General features: G+C 43.0%; 1 protein-coding gene and 2 non-coding genes across 3 annotated transcripts; all 3 read right to left on the bottom strand.

Annotated features, from left to right (window-relative positions):
• Positions 1-3: 3 nt before the first annotated feature.
• On the bottom strand, positions 4-19,905 carry Hspa9 (heat shock protein family A (Hsp70) member 9). The gene is made up of 17 exons (XM_052741868.1): positions 19,724-19,905; positions 18,197-18,255; positions 17,703-17,790; positions 16,352-16,533; positions 14,917-15,041; positions 14,003-14,076; positions 13,805-13,911; positions 12,126-12,288; positions 11,417-11,509; positions 7,803-8,012; positions 6,172-6,399; positions 5,269-5,373; positions 4,348-4,465; positions 3,308-3,402; positions 2,729-2,821; positions 2,395-2,535; positions 4-2,235 (listed from the first exon to the last, which is right to left on the bottom strand). Exons 1-17 carry the CDS (start codon positions 19,802-19,804, stop codon positions 2,158-2,160), a joined length of 2,040 nt encoding a protein of 679 aa, XP_052597828.1. The 5' UTR covers positions 19,805-19,905; the 3' UTR covers positions 4-2,157.
• LOC128113157 (small nucleolar RNA SNORD63) lies at positions 5,664-5,736 on the bottom strand. Its single transcript, XR_008219374.1, has one exon. It is a non-coding gene; the product is annotated as a small nucleolar RNA SNORD63 (small nucleolar RNA).
• On the bottom strand, positions 7,101-7,163 carry LOC128113159 (small nucleolar RNA SNORD63). Its single transcript, XR_008219375.1, has one exon. It is a non-coding gene; the product is annotated as a small nucleolar RNA SNORD63 (small nucleolar RNA).
• Positions 19,906-21,240: the final 1,335 nt, after the last annotated feature.

A 21,240-nucleotide genomic window follows, 5' to 3' on the forward strand; every position in this document is an offset into this window, starting at 1 on the left:
ATGTAAAACTAATTTTTTTTTAATTTAAGACTTAGGACAATCCAAGTGGTAGCTTAGAACGTACATGAATCTGTATGTACTTTGCTAACATTTACTAAAAGTTTGAGTTGAACAACCTGAAGTTTTAGCATTACCTTGCTATAAAACCAAGCCTAGAAAGATTAGAGGAAGAGGGTCTAACCAAGCATGTTAGAAAGGGGAACCTTACAATAAAATAGTTTGCATTCCAACATGGGTATGAATCATTCAGCAACCTAAGGGGCTCCAACAGAACATGGAAATTGGAATTCCTTGCTTCAGCTGGGGCATTTACCTTTCAATCTTGGACTGAAACACCACTGGCTGTTTTGTCTACATCTTTTTTTTTTGTTTGTTTGTTTTCCAGACAGGATTTCTCTGTATAGTTTTGGTGCCTGTCTTGGATCTTGCTCTGTAGATCAGGCTGGCCTCAAACTCAGAGATCCACCTGCCTCTGCCTCCTGAGTGCTGGGATTAAAAGTGTGCACCACCATTGCCCGGCCTTTTCCTTTTTTTTTTTTTTTTTTGTCTACATCTTAATGACAGTGAGTTGTGTGTGGGATTTCTGTTAATTCCTTATAGCATACTTAGCTGTATGTACTTTTCTGTCTTGGAAACCCTAATATCCTCATCCCTGTCTCAAAATGTTTTTGAAAGCAGATGGGTTTGGTGGTACAGGCCTTTAATCTCAGGACTCTACATAGACCCTGTCTCAAAAAATAAAGGGGTTTATATAGAAAAAGATCAACAGCACATACAGCTCTTTGTAGCACGACTGTTAGGGCTCAGCAGCCTATAAGCTCCATGGGGTCAGCACTTGTGTACATAACTGCAGACACACACAAAAAAAGTACACAAAGTGATCTTTCAGAAGGACAGAGCTGTGAGAACACATCAAGGATGAGAAAGCAGAAAGGAAGAACTTTGGGCACCTGTTCCAAGTCTCAGAAACCACACATGAGGATGTAATACTAATGATACTGTTGCCTTTAAACCAACTGCAATTTTGTTAAAGCTGCAAACAGCACTTGCTCAGTATTTTTCCTAGATAGATGACTACGACTAGATTTGTTTGTGCTAGTCCTTTGAGACAGGGTCTCACTTTGTAGCCCTGGGTGTGCTTCTGCATCAGCATACATGCCAATATATTGTATTAGACCCTCCACATCTTCAGTGTGTCCACACTTTTAGCCAATGTTAGAAAGTCATTTTCGCCGGGCGCTGGTGGCGCATGCCTTTAATCCCAGCACTCGGGAGGCAGAGCCAGGTGGATCTCTGTGAGTTCGAGGCCAGCCTGGACTACCAAGTGAGTTCCAGGAAAGGCGCAAAGCTACACAGAGAGACCCTGTCTCGAAAAACCAAAAAAAAAAAAGAAAGTCATTTTCATTTCTCCCTGCAAACTGATAGTGTAGTTATGGTCCTGAAGCTACTGACATTTACAAAGGAAATCAAGATGCTGTTGGAATTTTATTTTTTTTTTAAAAAAAAAAAATCCAGAATGGATGAAAAGAACAATCATCAAGGATATAGGTGCCAGACATAGGCCAGCCAAGAGGATAGCTAGAAACGTATGCTTTAGGACCACGAGAGACTTCACTCTCCTGTATCTAAGTTATGGCTAACACAGCTGTTATCCATTGACCTAGCTTCTGCACCTACAAACCATGGCACAGGTTGCTTAGTCTTAAAAGGCCTCAGTTGTGACCACCCATGTACACATAGGCCATTTTTATAGCAGTACTCTTGGCCAACAAGGATCTACATATAGTCTCAATCAAGGTCCATGACAGACTACCTCCACTGGATGTGAAATGGGTTTTACACCTTGAAAACATGGCCACTTCAGCACAAACCAGATATACCTTAATGATTGGTACACAGCCCCATCCCACCCCTTCACATGCGGCTGAAAATAACAGGCTAGTGACAGAACAGTATGAACCTGCTACTGCTGAGTTAATCACCCATTAAATGAGTTAGCTAATTGTCACTAAACTTATATATTAAGGAAATTATATATAGAATACTGCAAAAACACAGTAAAAAGACTGAAGTTTGCCCCTTTTCTGCTCGGGAAGTCCCTTTACTCCCAAGCTTCATGGTATGTTGTACTTCTGGCTCCACAATGCGCTGCCACTATTACTGTTTCTCTTCCTTCTGATCTTCCTTCTGTTCCCCGGTACCGGAACTTCCAGAACCTTCCCGCTCAGATGCCATCTGTTGAGAAGGTATTTGAGAACCACATCAGGCCTAACAGTCTGCTCTGTTCAACACACCTCATCTTGTACTTATCATTATCTCCCCTGCCTTGCACACCATGGGATTCCTTTGCCTTTCCCTGTAACGTGAACCAAAATAGCCCTCCATCCCTGGTACCTTTTTATATGCCATCTCAAAGAGTTTCAACGATGCCTGCTGAAGTGAAGATGCTGCCTGTCTAATGTTTTCTCCTGTTTCACTGTCCTTTCGAGCAAGGAGTTCTCTCATTTTGGAAATCTCTTCCTTTAGCTTGTTGCACTGGAAAAGGCAAAACAATAAAATAAAAATCCTTTTTCTATTCTGTCTCATTACATGTAGTTCACTATTCAAACTTTTTAACTTTTGCCCTCCCACCTCTACCCTTTATTCATATTTTTAAAAAACTGAATCACTATCAAACCAGCTTCAATGAATTGGTGAATATTCTCTTCAATTATTTCAAATAACTTACCTCATCAGCAGGTAATTGGTCCTTGAATTCTTCCATCTTGGTTTCTGTGTCATGAATAATTCCTTCAGCCATATTAACTGCTTCAACACGTTCCTTAGAAAAATCATGAGTTTAATGTAACTGACTTTCCAATCACCAAGTTTCCTTAACTTCTATAGCAAGTGAGACAGTAAGTTACTTGCCACACAGAGAACAGTAAAACAACAATGACTGTTCTCAGAAGCACTCGTGATAACCCGAGAAAGAGTAGACTTGGGTTTTTTTTGGAGCTGAGGACCAAACCCAGGGCCTTGCAAGCGCTCTACCACTGAGCTAAATCCCTAACCCCATTGACTTGGCCTTGGTGACGGGAATTTTGACAGTGTAAGAGAACAATCCAAACCCAGTATGTGCCCTTAATCCCAGGTCCTAGGGAGGCTGAGAAACGATAAGGTTGTGGAGTCATCCTGACTACATGGTGTATGTATCTCATATTAAACAAATTATAAATTAAAGTAACAACAGGAGATGAAAAACTCAAGATCAGCGACCTGCCCATGGTCTACTGTCAGCTTTACCAAGTTCAGCAGAGACAATCACCTTCTTTCTCCGGTCTTCCTCAGCATATTTCTCTGCGTTTTTAACCATATTTTCAATATCATCTTTGCTTAGTCCACCAGAAGACTGGATTACAACTGGAGATAATGAAAAGAAAACTCTCTTTACTGCACTGAGAAGTAACAGTACACTGGGCATGGTGCACACCTTTAATCCCAACACTCAGGAAGCCGGCATCTGAGTTTAAGGCCAGCCATGGCTACAAAATAAGACCCAGACCCAGTTATTCCCCCTGCAACCTCCCCCCAAAAAACCCCACCATTTAAGTAACTAATCTGAATCATTCAAATTATGAAGGTTAATCATTGTCTTGTAAGTAAATCGTATAAAAAGATTAAGCGGTCAGCAATCCACAAGGTCAGGCTTGCCTGTTTGCCCTCTCCTAATGTTAACTTATAAAAATATAATTCAGAGATCTATCCCAGCATTGGAAGGGACATGCAGATCTCATTGTTTGAGGCCAGCCTTGTCATGCAGCAAGTTCTAGGCCAACCAGGGATACAAAGTGAGACCCTGTCTCAAAAACAAACAAAAACCCCAGAAATTCACTTCTCCAAGTATAAGGTTTAAAAGTGGCAGCTATCCTTACCAAAAAAAAGAAAGAAAAAAAAAAGTAAGGAGGGGCTGGAGGGGGATGGCTCAGTGCTTAAAAGCACTTATTCTTGCAGAAGACTGGGATTCAAGATTCCTAGCACCCACATGGCAGATCATAACTGTCCATAATTCCAGTCTCAGGGCATCAGACATGCATGAGGTACAAGAAATACATGCAAGCAAAACACCCATACACATAAACAAAGGCAGCTAGCTCTAACACCTGGAAACAGGGGCAGTGTGGTAGCAACCTCCCTAAATAGGGTAGAAGAGGCATACAAACAGAGAGTATGTACTTCCCAATAATGGCCACCTTCGTTTTCCTTGATGGTAACTAAACCCAGGGCATCACATATACTAGAAGGGACTCCACACCTAGACTAAGTCCTCAGCCTCATACCTCATTCATATAGCTGGTAAATACTTACTCTGTTGCTCACGTCCTGTTCCTTTATCTTTGGCAGAAACATGTACAATCCCATTGGCATCAATGTCAAATGTAACTTCAATTTGAGGGACTCCACGAGGGGCTGGGGGAATTCCAATCTAAAATAAATATCCAGAGTGAGCTCCTTTCAGAGGCTTGTGTGCTCCCATTTCCAAACAGGACAACCAACCACTTGCTTCCTAAAACAAGTGCTATCTTCACTTAATGTACAAACAACTTGAGATTTTAGGTGATGTAGTTTTAGCGCTTTCTAAAATCAACTGGGCTTCAAGGAGTAACTAACTGTAATAGCTGTATGTGCCTAGAGTTGACAGTAAATGAGGAAACTTCTCCACTGTAGCAGTGCTAACCTAAAACAATTAGCTATCAAGTGTTTTTGAAACGAGTACTCATGCCACAACTAATTTCTGAGTTAGCATTGCTTATGAATCTGAACATTTCCATGGCTTTTATAAATTTAAAATATTGAAAGCATAAAGCACTTTCAGGTAAAAACTGAATGTGGGGGTTTCATAATTCTATGAAAACTGTCTTTTGAAAATAACAACAATATGGGCTGGGGAGATGGCTCAGTGGTTAAGAGCACTGGCTGCTCTTCCAGAGGACCCAAGTTGAATTCCCAGCATCCACATGGCAGCCAACTGTCTGTAAGTCCAATTCCAGGGGATCTGACAACCTCTTCTAGCCTTAGAAGGTACTGTCTGTACTTGGTGCACAGACATACACGCAAACAAAAAACACACATATGATAAGATAAAAACTTAGTAAATAGTTTTTTTAAAAAAACAAAAACAAAAAACCCCAGTATTCCTGTATGTCAGCAGTTTGGAGAGGTTAGAATACTGTCAGCTTTGCAAGCTATAGGACCAAAAAGTATGGTATTCAGATTCAAAATACCTACCAAAGTAAATTGTCCTAGAAGTTTGTTGTCTCCAGCCATCTCTCGCTCTCCCTGACAGACTTTAATCTCTACCTGAGTTTGTCCATCAGCAGCGGTAGAAAATACCTAGGGAGGGAGAAAACCTCCTTAGTTGGTAATCTAATCTAATTATACAGAAATGGGTAACCAGAGAAATTCACATTCTAATACTGGATGATTCCTAATATATATTACTCTCAGAAGAAAGCCGTATATACCTCTACAAAGGCAGGAATAGGATTAGTATAAAAGAGCACACTTGTTTCAGCTAAACAAGTATGTTGTACATGATGACACTTTAAAGTTTAAGGCATCAAAACAAGGGTTTAAAATACTGGTTTGCTAGTCCAGGGAAACAGGATCAGAGACAGGTATCATGTGCTCAGTCATAAGAAGTCATCACATGCCTTTTTCAGAATGATGTGTTGACAAATAAATACATCATTGCACAAATACCACTGATAGTTTTCGAGACGTGGTCACACTACATGGTCCAAGCAGTTCTCAAACTCAATTTTCATACCTCAACTTCCCCAGTGTTGGGATGACCCAATCCACAAGAAGTAATTTTTCATCTAAGACCATGCCATGTCCATATATTCCCACTTGGTAATAATAGACAATCCAGGTCCTATCACTTACCCTGAAATCAAGCCTACCTAGTCCCATGTCTCTAGCCACCTGGCTTTTTATAATTTGCTTCTGATAATAGAAGAAAAATACAGAGAATTCAGTAGCAAAACAAAACCCCAAAACACGGGGTTCTCAAGCCACCCACAGCCAAGTGTGGATTTAGAAACAAAGTTTTAAAAAGTTCATAAAGTGGCTGCAAGCATATCACTCATAGAACTTTAAACTTCTGTTACGAGGAAGGATGGCTCTTACCTGGCTCTTTTTGGTTGGAATGGTGGTGTTCCTATTAATAAGTTTGGTAAAGACACCTCCTAGAGTCTCAATACCCAGAGAGAGGGGAGTGACATCTAGGAGTAGCACATCTGTGACATCACCAGCCAACACACCTCCCTGAATGGCAGCTCCGATAGCTACAGCCTCATCAGGATTAACAGCTTTACTTGGGGCTCTGCCAAAAAGATCTTGCACAGTCTGCTGAACCTATACACCGAGGAGAAAGAACTTGTTAGCCAACACCTGAGGCAACTGCTGGAGTGAGACAGAGCACTAAGATGCCAGCCAGATCACAATCAGATGGACTCAGATCCAAGAATGTGGACTTCTTGTTCATGTTTGACAACTTCGGAGCATCTCACTCACTGTCCACTTAGAGAAGCGTTTGCGTCAATTATCTGGCTTCCCAGAGGACATTAATCATTTGAAACAGAAGGCACAAGGCAAGGGATTATAAAATACAGTCTAAGGCAGATCTCTGTGAATTTGAGGCCAGCCTGGTCTAAAAAATGAGTTCCAGGACAGCCAGGACTGTTTCACAGAGAAACCCTATCTCAAAAAACAAAAAAAAATAAAATAGTCTACATATTCCAGATAATTAATTGAAGACTAATTTGAAGGAAGTAGTAATATCGATTCTGTGGCTGATCTGAGGGATAGTTTTTGATCTATGTTTTAGAGCTAACACAAGTACACAACATCTTGGGATAATTTGTTAATATCAATGTATCCTCCAGACCAGAGTCCTAGGTCTAAATTTATTCTGTACCCATATTCCAATATCCCAGCATTTCAACAGAGAAACAAAACCACCCACCAACCACCACCAAAAGCAGTAACCACATCATTAACTTGGGCCCAAGATAATTCTATCCAGCTACCAAGGAGCAACTGCCCCTTCAACGGTCTGTGCTCAGTCACTACTTCTCTACATGTTTTCAGAATGATGTGTTCACAATGCATCATCACACAAACCATTGTTGAAGAAATGCAAGTGGCCCCAAGTACTATGCTAGGAAGATGCGTCCAAAACATCTAAAGAATGACCATCATCAAGGCTTGACAACATTAGCTTTATAAGCAAGACTGGGTTTAAGATTCTCCCTGCTATTCTTGCATCTTTTAATTAAAATAAACTAGCCGGGCAGTAGTGGTGCACACCTTTAATCCCAGCACTCAGGAGGCAGAGGCAGGTGATCTCTTTGAGTTCGAGGCCAGCCTGGGCTACAGAGTGAGTAGTTCAGGAATGGCTCCAAAGCTACACAGAGAAACCCTGTCTCAAAACAAACAAACAACAACAACAAAAAACCCCAAAACCCCCACAAAACGAAAAAGGTTTCTTGGTGGGACAGAGTGTCACTCTAGCTGAGTCTTGCCTGGAACAACACCATCCTCCTACCTCTTAGGTTAGGTGCTGAGATTACATACAGGAGTGAGCCACTAAACCCAACTAAAAGCACTTTCTGATGAGGTTAGTCTCATCCCCTTTCAAGTAACCAGGTAGAATGGATCATATTCATGTCCATACACAACATAAACTATCTGCCAAGAATGCATTATGTACTGATTTTTTCTTTTTTTCCCCATAAGGAATACCATGAGTAACATACCTTGGGCATCCTCGTCATGCCACCAACCAGAATCACTTCTCCTATGTCACTCTTGCTGACTTCTGCATCCTGCATAGCTTTCTGGCATGGAGCAATAGTCCTCTTGATTAGATCTGTGACAATGCCTTCAAACTGAGCTCGAGTCAGCTTCATATTCAAATGCTTGGGTCCAGAAGCATCCATTGTAAGATACGGCAAGTTGATGTCAGTCTACACAGAAAATATTGAACTACAAGTCAGTAGGGAGACTAATCTTTAATACTCCAATTAAGGTCAAGACCATACCCTAGGATAAGATGTAGAGAGCACAGAGTCAGCCTCATTGAATTCCTAAGATGCAGGGGAAATATACTGAAATGTACTTTAATTGGGGGGGGGGGTCTCTACATATTAATAATGAAAACTGGGGCAGACAAGCTTAAGAAATTATCATTTGACAGATGTGTCGTGGCAAAAAAGATCTTTAAGAAACACACTGTGGCTGGGAGGTGGTGACACACACCTTTAATCGCAGCACCCAGGAGGCAGAGGCAGGCGGGATCTCTGTGAGTTCGAGGCAAGCCTGGTCAACAGAGTGAGTTCCAGGACAGCCAGAGCCGTTACACAGAGAAGCCAAACACAAACACACACACACACAGAGAGAAAGAGAGAGAGAGAGAGAGAGAGAGAGAGAGAGAGAGAGAGAGAGAGAGAGAACAAAAAAAAAGCAAGCAAGAAAGAAAAAGATAAAAGAGGTCCATACTGTGTGGGGGATTGTCTTTCACACTGAGTTTTAAAAATTATCCCATGTCTGCACATAGTAGTTAAGAGTGCTTGCTGTTTTGGCAGAGGACTTGAGTTGAATTCCTAGCACCTATGCGGGGTAGCTAACTGCTCATACTTCCAGTTTTGGGGAATCTGATACTCTGTTCTAGCTTCCATTGGTACTTGCAACCACCTCTCCCTATACATTAAAAAAAAGAAAAGAAGCCGGGCGGTGGTGGCGCACGCCTTTAATCCCAGCACTCGGGAGGCAGAGCCAGGCGGATCTCTGTGAGTTCGAGGCCAGCCTGGTCTCCAAAGCGAGTTGCGAGTTCCAGGAAAGGCGCAAAGCTACACAGAGAAACCCTGTCTCGAAAAAAAACCAAAAAAAAAAAAAAAAAAAAAAAAGAAAAAAAATTCCATGTGCATAAATAAAAATGTTCTGTATCACCAGGTGGTAACTGTGCACGCCTTTGATCCCAGCACTTGGAAGGCAGAAGCAGGTGGATCTCTGATGAGAATTCGAGTCTGGCCTGGTCTACAGAGCAAGTTCTAGGCCAGCCAGGGCGACACAAAGAAAACAAAACAAACACTGGCTACATTTGCAGAAGACCACAGAGTTTAATTCCCAGCACCCACATGACAGTTCACAACCACCTATAACTCTAGTCGTAGCTCTGACTCCCTCTTCTGACCTCTGCAGGCACCAGGCATGCCATGTAGCACAGACATACATGAAAGCAGGTAAAACACCCATACACATAAAATTAATAATAATAATAATAATAATAATAATAATAATAATAATAATAATAATACCTTCTGTAGACCAAACTTGGCTTTGAACTCAGCCATCTGCCTGCCTCTGCCTTCCAAGCACTAGGACTAAAGGCATGTGTCACCACAGCCTGGCTGATGTTAATATTCATCTTCCAAAGTAAACTATTAAGTCTGCTGAGATGCTCCTAAACTTTACAGATTTACAGTCACAGGTGTACACTGACTTTGCTAAATATACTTTGCTAAAGTGCTAAAGTCTACAAAATATCCCTCAGTAAGATACAGCTGCATAAAAGTAACCAACATCTTCTCCCAGTATCAAATTCTAAGATTTATATATTTCTCTTTACTGGCAATTTCACATCCTCTAAACCACAACCCTAAAAGCTATTTATTAAGTCATACAAGTTGTCACTCAGCAGGGAAAATGATATCAATATCCATGACGATTATGTGCAACTTTGGAACTACTCACAGCCACTTACAACAGTGACGGTTTGGGAGCTAGGGCAAACTCAAAAAATGTATACAGCATTCAGGTTCAACAAGTTAGTCAGCAACAACCACTTACCCAACAGCTACCATAACCTCCTTCTGGTAATCTAACAACCTAAAGCAGTCACAGGACTAGACCATTCAAGTTCTACCCTGGTGAGCCTGCAACCTAGATTTTTACACTAGTCTACTTGGTGGTTAAGATAGGGAAGCTTCACCTCTCAGAACTGAGGTCAACAAGCACGGAACTCAGAGGTGGAGCAAACCTGTCCTTCAAAGGGAAACTTGCCTTCACACGAGAGGCAGATTTTTTTTACAGCTCACTTTCTAAAATGGTGATCCAATTTATCAAATGACAGAGAACCAGCAATTCATATAATTCACAATGTAGTACGTTCATGTTAAAACATTAATTTTTCAAGTTAATAATTCTAATTCACCACACTGTTTTTATTAATGCCTTGCCTTTTTTGGAGGGATGATGAGATCTATTATCACTCAGGCAAATTCAAATCCAGGACCTTCCTTGCCTAATTCCTGGGATTAGGGACATCACCATGGATTTTTAATCAATGCTTTGAGGGTGGGGGGATATAGAGCATGGGCCTAGCAAATGCTGAGACCCTGGGTTCAATCACTAGCCCCATTTTTTCCTTTTTTTGAGACAAAGTCATACCACATAGCACAAGCTGGCTAGAACCCACTATGGACCCCAGGCTTGCTCTGGTAATACTCTAGCCTCAACTATACCAGGCTTTCCTTTTTTCATCGTGAGGATGTAACTCCAAAGACTTTATACATGTTAGCTAAGTCCTCTACCACCGAGCTATCATCTCCTGTTCTATAAATCCTCATCTTATTGGATGTGGTGATGCATGCCTTTAATCCCAGCACTAAGGAGGTAGAGACAGGCAGAACTCTGAGTCTGAGGGGACAGGGCTATACAGTAAAGTCCAAAAAATAAAAAAAATAAAAAGAAAATCCCCAGTTCTAACTTAAAATATCCAATTTTGTTCAAATCAGAACTATAAGCTCTTATTAAAAATGTTTAGCTCAGGGGCTGGAGAGATAGCTCAGCGGTTGAGCACTTGCTGTTCTTCCAGAGGACCCAGGTTCAATTCCCAGTACCCACATGGCAGCTCACAACTGTCTGTAACTCTAGTCCCAGGGGATCTGACACCCGCATACAGACATGAATGCAGGCCAAAACACCAATGCACATTAAATTAAAAAAATGCTTTTCTCAGGGCTAGAGAGATGACTTTGGTTAAGAGCACTGGCTGCTCTTCCAGAGAACCTAGGTTCAATCCCCAAAATCAACATGGCAGTTCCAGAGATCTAACACCCTGTTATAGCCTCTGCAGGAACCAAGCACACACATACTACAGATATACATGCAGGAAAAGATCCACATGCATAAAAATCTACCTCGTTCATTAAAAAGAAATGATCATCACATTGTTCTCTGGCTCAAGATTTTTAGCAAACAGAAAACTGTACAGAGGCTACACTGACATTAGGTAAATTAGAATATACTATTCAAATAAGCTTAGGCTAAAAATATCCACCAAAACTGTTCGGATTTGTCCATGTCTCACCTGCACAGATGAGGAGAGTTCACACTTAGCCTTCTCAGCAGCTTCCCGAACCCTCTGAAGTGCCATGTTGTCTTTGGTCAAATCAACCCCTGTCTACAAAATAGGATTCATGAGACAATTAATAGAGAAATGGCAATGATACAGAAGATACTCTGTTTGCTTATGAAGGGACCATCCCTTTATAATAAAAAGGAACACAAATCGTGAGGCTTTATGGGCTAGGGGATAGAATTGGGGGGAGGTAGTACACTCCTTTAATCCTAGCACTTTCAAGGCAGAGGCAGGTGGATGTCTGTGAATTCTAGTTCAGCCTGGTGTAGAGTTCCAGGACAGCCTAGACTACACAGAGAAACCCTATCTTGAAAAACCGAACACCCACACTCACAAATTACCACCTGAAAAATAACCTATTATGAATAAGTTTTCTGATCTATCACCAGTAGACTGAACTCCCATCAACTCTTCCAAGCTCAAGGTCTCTTAATTCAGAGTTCCTAAAATTCTTCTCCAATACTGTAACCAATATACTTCTTTTGTTCCCAATCTAGGGCGCTATATGTAACTAAAATGGTTCAGTTTACCCATGAACATGAATGTAATTAGTTACCTTAGTGCAAAAAAACTATTCAGAAAGCAAAAGAACAATCTGAACAAAAAATTCTGAACCTCCCCCACAAAAGCCTACACATTAACCACAATGGTAACTAACCTCTCTCTTGAACTCCTTGACAATGTGACGTAACAACGCTTGGTCAAAGTCTTCACCTCCTAAGAAAGTGTCCCCATTGGTGGATTTCACCTCAAATACTCCTTTCTGAATTTCCAGGATAGAAATGTCAAAGGTCCCACCACCTAAATCATACACAGCAATGCTAGAAAGGAAAGAAAAGCCAAACAAGTAAATTTTTAAAGCCTTAAGAAACAAAACCTATTACAAAGGAATGAATTAAATAACCAAAGATTAATTTAGAAATATTTAATAATTTTGAAATCTAGCAACCCTAAATGACATGTCTATTAACATATGCATTGGTAACAAAGAAACGACTAAAATTAACAGCATACAAACCATGATTCCGAAGTATTTATCAACACCCATAACAACAAAATTAAAATTGTCAAGGGTCCCAACAGTAAAATGGTCTTGAAAGAATGAAAAACACAGACCATACACACAAATTTGGAGAGAATAAAGAAGTACATTTTTAATGCATTTCTATGAAATGGAAATAATATAGGATAAATCTTATAGCTTTTATAACTTGGTTCACAGTTCAGGTTAACACACAGCACAAGCTTAGTGGTGGTATCACACAGCCTTGATCCCAGCACTCAGGAGGCAGAGGCAGGAGGATCTGAGTTCAGGGCTAGCCTGGTGTACAGAGTTCCAGCCTGGTGTACAGAGTTCCAGGACAGGCAGGGATACCAGCAAAACCCTATCTTGAAAAACAACAACAACAACAAAACTTTATAGCACAAAGGCTGGCAAGATGTCTTTTTAGCAGGTAAAGATGCTTGGCTCCAAGCCTGATTCAATCCCAGGAACCTACATGAAGGAGAGAATTCCTCCCTCCCAGTTGTCCTCTGACCTCCATATGCACACTGTGTTAGGAACATGCCCCACCGCACACGAGGAGATGGGTTGGAGTGAGCTCAGCAGTTAAAAACACAAATTGCTCTTCCAGAGGACCAGTTTGATTACCAGTACCAACATCAGGTAATTTAATTCCTGTAATTTAAGCTCCAAGAATCTGACATCTCTGAAGGTGTGTGCAATAACATGTATAGACCCACAGAAACACATTTGCAATTGAAAATAAGAGAAGTTTTTTAGCCTGGTAGTAGTGGCGCACGCCTTTAACCCAGCACTCGGGAGGCAGAGGCAGGCGGATCTCTGTGAGTTCAAGGCCAGCCTAGTCTACAGAGCAAGATCCAGGACAGGCACCAAAACTACAGAGAAAGCTTGTCTCTGAAAAAAAAAAAAAAACCACAACAAAACAAAACAAAAAAGGAATCTTTAGAAAGGGTGAGGGCACTTGCTGCCAAGTCTGACCCAAGACTCATTTTGGAAAAAGGCAAAAGCCAGCTCACACATTTTATCTTCTGGCATCCACATGCATGGCATGGCACATTGAACCCACACAAACTTTAAAAATGTAGTAAAGCCGGGCGGTGGTGGCGCACGCCTTTAATCCCAGCACTCGGGAGGCAGAGGCAGGTGGATCTCTGTGAGTTCGAAGCCAGCCTGGTCTCCAAAGCGAATTCCAGGAAAGGCGCAAAGCTACACAGAAAAACCCTGTCTCGGGGAAAAAAAAAAAAAAAAAAAAATGTAGTAAAATTACATAAAAACCCGTAATTCAGGTAAGAATATTTATTTTATTAACTTACACTTTATCTTCAGACTTGTCCAGACCATAGGCCAGAGCAGCAGCTGTAGGTTCATTAATCACTCGAAGCACATTTAGCCCAGATATCTGGCCAGCATCTTTAGTGGCCTAGAGAAAGTAGAAATAAATGTATCTTTCCATTCTCTAACTTTGGCACCTTTTTCCCCCCCAGGCAAAAAAGAGGTATAATTAACTTTACCTGTCGCTGTGAGTCATTGAAATAAGCAGGGACAGTGATCACAGCATTTTTTGCTGTGTGACCCAAGTAATTTTCTGAAAAAGAATGAAATAAAATTCAATTGTGGCACTATGTCAGAAAAAAATAAGCATCAAAATTACCAATGAAGCCTAATATTCCATCTCTCATCCTTTTGTGGAGTCCATTTACCTCCTTTGTAGCCTAACATGGAGACAGACCATGAAGAAAACACTGAGCACTGTATTGTACCCCTGTAATCTGGCACCAGAGGCAGCAGGAGGAAGACGAGTTCAAGGCTGTCATGGATTACACAGCTCAAGCCTATAATGTTGGCACTGGGAAAGCTGAGGTAGGAAGACCACCACAAGTTTGAGGCCAGCCTTGGCTACAAAATTAGTGCAAAGACAGCCTAGACTACAGTATGAAATTTAGTCTCAAAAACAAATCACCCTAACCACTGTCAGCATTTCAGAGGCTGCAACTGTAGTATCAGACGCTCAAGGCAGCCTGGGATGCGGTCACCAGCAACCCATTCCCACATGTTTGGAGATCTAGGAAGTATTTTTGTGTAACTCAGCAGCAGAGGTGGGATAGACTGGAAATTCCAAATTACCTTTAGCATTTCAGTCAAGATTTATCAACATCAAATGACCTTTAGACTGAAGTTTAACATGTAGCAGCTTTCTGTACTTTAGCAAATACTACACTGCCCCCTACTGAAAAAGGGACAGCAGGCACCATTAGGGAAATTAAACTCAATCTGCAGATTAAGTGCAGATTAAAAGTCCCAAAGCTCTGCCATTTCCTAACCTTTCTGTGCAGAGCTTCCGACCCCATAAGTTACAGCACATGAATCTATAAACTCACAGGAACACCATACTTCCAGTTTCCCAGAATGAACTACATCTACTCACCTGCAGTCTCTTTCATCTTCATCAACACAAACGCTCCAATCTGACTTGGGGAATAGAGTTTTCCATGAGCCTCAACCCAGGCATCACCATTAGAGGCACGAACAATTTTAAAGGGAACATTCTTACTGAAAGACAAAAAGAACTGTATAAGAAAACTGGCTGGGCGGTGGTGTCGCACGACTTTCATGAGGCAGAGGCAAGCAATTTCTGAGTTTGAGGCCACCCTGGTCTACAGAGTGAGAGTTCCAGGGATGACCAGGGATACAAAGATAAACCCCAGAGGGGGTGAGAAGAGAAGACTTGACTGGCAGTGAGACTTAAAACAGCAAGGCCATCATATATCTACCCATTTCAAATTATTAAAAAAAAAAAAAGATGGCCAACAAATGATAATTTCTAGAGACCTTTTTATTAAAAAATCTTTTTAATTACTATCATGTAAAAATATGAGCCTGATGATTTTTGTTATTGTTTCCAAAATTGTCTTGGCAGTTCTGCTTGAAAATGACAAAGTACTCACATGCATGACACACAAAAAGAAAGCATGTTCACATTAAAAATCTGTACACAGCCAGGATTGGTGGGGCACACCTTTAATCCCAGCATTCAGAAGGCAGAAGCAGGTGAATCTCTGTGAGTTTATGGCCAGCCTGGGCTACAGAGTTAGTTCCAGGACAGCCAGAACTATAGAGAAACCCTGTCTCCAAAAACGAAAAATAAATAAATCAAATAAGATAAAAAACCAAACAAACAGACCAAAAAAAAAAAAAACAAAAAAACACCCAAACAAACAAACTGGGCCAGTGAGATGTCTCAGCAAGTAAAGGCTCATATTGCCAAGCCTAATGACCTGCTCTTCAACGCCCAGGACCTACATGGTAGAAGAAAAGAACAGAATCCTGCAAGGTGTACTCTGACCTCCACCTCCACTCATGTGAGGGAGGATGAACACATCACAAACAAAATGTTAATAAATAAAAGCTTAGCCAAGCAGTGGTGGTGCACGCCTTTAATCCCAGCACTCAGGAGGCAGAGGCAGGCGGATCTCTGAGGTCAAGGACAGCCAGGTCTACAGGCTGAGTTCCAGGATAGCCAAGGCTCACAGAGAAACCCTGTCACAAATAGTAGTAGTAATAATAATAATAATAATAGAAAGCAAAGGACTGTGCATATACACATGTAAATAACTTAAGGATGCACAATATAAAATATGCCATTACCAGCCTTACATGACTGATGACGACAAACATCGTTCAGGAATGTCTTACAAACCTTAATGCATCTTAACCTAATGTGTGAAAGCACAAATGGGCTTTTAAAAACTGTTTAATCTTCTGGTGAAGATGCAAATTTTTCCCAGAATAATAATGAAAAGGTGACTAAGGTGTTCACAGGACCTCGATCAAAGCATTCTGTTGTTTTTCTTATTACTCACGTGTCTTTCTGTACTTCAGGGTCATCATAGCGACGTCCGATTAGACGCTTAGTAGCATAAAATGTATTGTTTGGGTTTGTGACAGCCTGTCGCTTTGCTGGCATGCCAACAAGTCGTTCTCCATCTGCTGTAAAGGCAACAACAGAAGGGGTAGTTCTGGCACCTTCGGCATTCTCCAGGACCTAAAATTCCCAAAGATAATGATTGAGAGACTAGTCATCACGGGCATCTTCACAGCAGTGACTTAAGATAGGATCACAACTCAAATCATAAAACAAATGCTGAAAGGACAACACACTAAACTGGCTTTTTTTTTTTTTTTTTTTTTTTTTGGTTTTTCGAGACAGGGTTTCTCTGTGTAGCTTTGCACCTTTCCTGGAACTCACTTGGTAGCCCAGGCTGGCCTCGAACTCACAGAGATCCGCCTGGCTCTGCCTCCCAAGTGCTGGGATTAAAGGCGTGCGCCACCACCACCCGGCCTAAACTGGCATGTTTTACTGCTGGGATTGCTACACAATATCAATTCAAATGTACAGAAGTCTATGGCCATACCACCTTGAATATGCCTAATCTTGTTAAATGTATATGGAAGCTGAAGTTTCAGAAAACAGGGGAAGGAGAATAAGCAGCATAAATCAGGACTAAGGAAGGGCTTCTCTTTTAGAACCAAACAAGTCAGACTCCTCTAAATAGCCCAAACTGTTTCAGACGAGGGCATAGGAAAAGAGGACGCACGAAGGACCAAGAATGAGCAGACACAACTGTAGAATTCCAGGTGCTCTAAGTCTTGACAGCTCAAAGGAAAAGGTCTGTGTGTCCTGCGGGGTCTCCAACAACCTCCACTTAACACAGACACCTTAAGCCTCGCTTGAATCCAAACAGCAAGCCACTTCAAGTCCTCTGATGGCACTATCACCTCCACCTCTAGGAACACATTTACATCCTATTCTGGAAAGTTGTAGTCATTCAATTGTCAATATCCAAAGGTTAATTCCTAAGCCTAAAATAAATAAATAAGAGCAACTTTAAAGTGTAAATTAGATGTCTGGAGTAGCAGCTAACAACTAATGTTAGCACTGAATAATCTACATTTGAGGCCAGCCTAGGATATACAGTGTCTGAAGATAAAAACCAGCACAAAACTCGATTAAGCATCCTCTTTTTTTTTTTGGGGGGGGGACGCTTTTTCAGATCAGGGTTCTCTGTATAGCCCAGGCTGGCCCCAAACTCAGAGATTCCCCCTGCCTAAACATGTGTACTGCCATGCCTGGCTCAAATTCAGCATTCCTAAGCAGATAATGCCAGACTGGATACCTAATGACCCCAGGCTTCCAGGTTTTTCCAGACTCACCTTTGCTTGTTTGCCCTCCATAACTGCCACACAGGAGTTGGTAGTACCCAAGTCAATACCAACAACGGCACCCTTAATTGCCTCTGATCTGTAAGAAATTCAAAATACCACAGTTATCTTAACAATAGTCTCCAACATAAGAGGAAGAACTTTGTTTTATGTTGGTGGTGTTAACGATGGCACATTTCAGGGGCTGGAGAGATGGCTCAGATGTTAAGAGCACTGGCTACTCTTCCAGAGGACCTGGGTTCAATTCCCAGCACCCACACCGCAGCTCCACAATTGTCTATAACTCCAGTTCCAGGGGACCTGGCACCCTTATACATGTTGGCAAAACATCAATGCACATAAAATAAAAAATTTTTAAGTGGTACATTTCATAAACTACAAATACAAATAAAGTTATATAGAGAAACTTATTAACAAAATGTACAGATCACAGCCTGGGGTTCAATTAATATGTTTTCTCTCAAAGAAACTAAAGTTATACTTACGCATAATCCCTTCTTGAAACAAATCTAAAAGCTTCATGACTAAGGCCATTCCAGCCATCCTGAAGGGGGAAAAAATTGCATCAGCCATCAACTACACAAGTAAACTTGGGCTTTTTCCAATTATTACTCTGACAAACACATGCAAGCTTTAGGATTAAGCAGTAGCCTGTATAAAGCACACAACGAGGAAACCTTAGTATGTAATATATATATAGGTATATAGCTATATACCTACCACATATCTCCAAGTTTTCCAGATAGACAAACATAAAATTGTCTTAAATTACCAAAAACAAAAACAAAAAAAACCACACAGCCAGGAGGAGGTGGTGGCGCATGCCTTTAATCCCAGCACCCAGGAGGCAGAGGAGGGGCAGATCTGTAAGTTTAAGGCCAGAGTCCCAGGACAGCCAGAGCTACATTGAAACCCTGTTTCAAAAAACCCTAAAATAAAAAAAAAAATTACATTGCAATAGAGACTTTTCAACTTTGACACTATTGATCTTGTACCAATATTTGCTGTGACAAGCTAAGTGTGGAATGCTTACAAGCAACTCTGGCCTTTACCAACAAGGAACCATATATATATTAAGTGGCCCTCAAAGTCATGACAACCTGGAAGCTAGGGATGCGCCTCCGCCCCTGGGGTGGGGGGGTCAACTGCTGGAGAAGACCTGATTAAGGAGCTGCTATTCAAGAAATTCAAAATTATTTTTACAGTTTCGGGGGCCTGGTGGCAAACACCTTAATTCCAACACTTGAAAGCCAGAGGCAGGCCTGGCCTAGATAAGTTCCAGGTCAACCAAGGCTACCCAGTGAGACCCTGTCTCACAATAAACTCACAGCCTGTGCCCCTGATTACGTGTGCACTCCAAGGTACTGGAGACACCTGCACTACCCCTGCCAAACAACTACTTGGGAGAGCTACAGGTCTCATCCTCCAAAGACGTACTTTTCCTTATTTCAGATCAAGACCTGAAATCCTTTTCCTGTTCTATTACAATCCACAAGTAAATCGAAGGCATCCAAAAAAAAAAAAAAGTAAGGTTGGAGCCAGGCGTGGTGGTGCACACCTTCAGTCTCAGCACTCGGGAGGCAGAGACGGGCGGGCGGGTCTCTGTGAAGTCTATGGAGTCAGTTCCCAGGCAGCCAGGCTCCAAAGACACCCTGCCTCCAAAAATAAAAAAATAAAAAAGAGAAAGTTGGAACTGTCCTTCGGCTCTTAAGGAAACAGACCCCAGCGTGTAGTTCTGCCTTCCGACCGACTCCATCCACTGCGCCACATGCTGGGTCAGGAGGACCGCTACCTCGTGTATTCGTGGGGTAAAGACTCCAGAACGCCAGGCCTTGTGACTCAGCAGAGCCCGGGGTGAAAAAGCCCTCACCAGGGCCGGCAGCACGGACCACCGAAGGGCCGTTACCTTGCGTCGCTCCCGATTTCTCCTAGAGTCTGACCCCGAAGGGCAAGGCCTGCCTCACTCAAGTCCGGGCCCCGAGCCCCTTCCGGAAGGCATGGCAGTTCCTCACCTGGTGACGGGCGGCCGCGGGACTCCGGGAGGCTGCGGTGCCCACGAGACGCGCGGCCGCGGCTCTGCTGGCGCTTAGCATGGCGGCGGGACGGCGGGAGTACGAGGGCAGAGACCAGACACCCGACAGGCCCGGAGCTGCGCGGCACGGCGGCGGCGACGCTTCTGGAAGCCTCCAACCACGTGGGGTGGGGGGCGGGGGTTGGCCGCTGCAGCACGGAGGCCCGCTCTTCCGCTGAGGCGCCCAGCGTTGTCGCCTGACCGGAGACTGCCGGACCGCGGCTCCCGGGACCGGAGCCCGCCGCGAGCACGCCCATCCGCACGATGGTTGAAAAGCCCTGTCCTCTTCTCACGGCTTCCGCGGCTGTGGGAGCAGAGGGAAGGGAGGCGGAGAAGAGGAACACACAGGCAATGCTTCAGACAGCCCCGGTCCTTCGCGGCAGGAAAGACTCAAGGTCACACGGGATAAGTTACGGAAAGATTACAGTCGCCTTGCGTCAGTTGCGCAGAAGGTGGAGCCTCCTGCGCCTGCGTCCTTGGCGCCCGGCCGAGGCCCTGGAGCGCATGCGTGAGGGGCGTGGAGGAAACGGGTTAGGGACGTAACCGTAGCTTTTGTTGGATGCTCCGGTGCACGCGAGTTGGCCCGAGAGTCCCCGGGGGCGCGAGCTCGCGCGCCTGGAAGTTTCTCCTCGGGCCTCCTCTTGCCGCGGACGCCATCTTGTCCTGGGGCTTTGTTAAGGGCACCTTTGTTCTCGTGACGTATGCTCACGCGGATATGGGCACCCTTGAACGAATTTCTGCGGCACGTGGCGGCAGCAGGGTCGGGTTTCCAGCCTCCAGGGCAGCATCTGCTTCACGCAGCTTTGGATCACTTAAGGCTGTCTTGGGGACGATGAGGAGAAAACTACGTGAGCTGCTGCTCTTTCGCCCCCCGGGTTTGCTGGGCCACAGGTGTCCCTGTGCCTTCTTAAACCTCGCTCAGGTTGCCAAGTGTCCTGGTGTCAGTTACCACCGTGTGACTTTCAGACGGGGTCCACAGTGGAAGGGCGTGGGGGAAGGACAGGTTTCTCTATGTGGCCCTGGCTGCCCCGAACTCGCTATATAGACTTGCTGGCCTTGAACTTGCAGAGATCTAGTCTCTACCTCCTGTGTGCTGGAATTAAAGGCTTGCGTCACCCCACCCAACCCTAAACCATGTACTTTGTATCCTTAGTTGTCCTCAAAGTTATACTGCCTGACCCTCCCAGATACCTTGATTACAGATATCAGGTATATCTAGCCAGATAGAGACTTTTAAGGGGAAAGAATTAAACAAATCTCGCGTCAAGTTTTCTCAGTGGCGGTAAAAACAGTTCAATGATTTAAAGACAGTGAAGTTGAACTTGGTTTTGGAGGTAAGCAGTTTGAAGTCAATAGAAAACAGTTGGGTGGGAAGTGCTTACACACGCCTGTAATTCCAGCATTTGGGAAATGAAAGTAGGAAGGTAAAGTCATCCTTGACTTCATCACAAGTTCCAG

Source organism: Peromyscus californicus, unplaced genomic scaffold, assembly GCF_007827085.1.
Source record: "Peromyscus californicus insignis strain IS unplaced genomic scaffold, ASM782708v3 Scaffold_17__1_contigs__length_78620276, whole genome shotgun sequence".
Lineage (NCBI taxonomy): Eukaryota > Metazoa > Chordata > Mammalia > Rodentia > Cricetidae > Peromyscus > Peromyscus californicus.

Bases quoted from the DNA above. Each gene is read 5' to 3' on its own strand.
- Hspa9 (XM_052741868.1), bottom strand. From the start codon at position 19,804: ATGCTAAGCGCCAGCAGAGCCGCGGCCGCGCGTCTCGTGGGCACCGCA. The intron at 16,534-17,702 runs GTGAGTCTGGAA...TGGGAATTTTAG, and splicing joins TGGAGGGCAAACAAGCAAAG to GTCCTGGAGAATGCCGAAGG. The intron at 4,466-5,268 runs GTAGGTATTTTG...TATTTATTTTAG, and splicing joins TTCTAGGACAATTTACTTTG to ATTGGAATTCCCCCAGCCCC.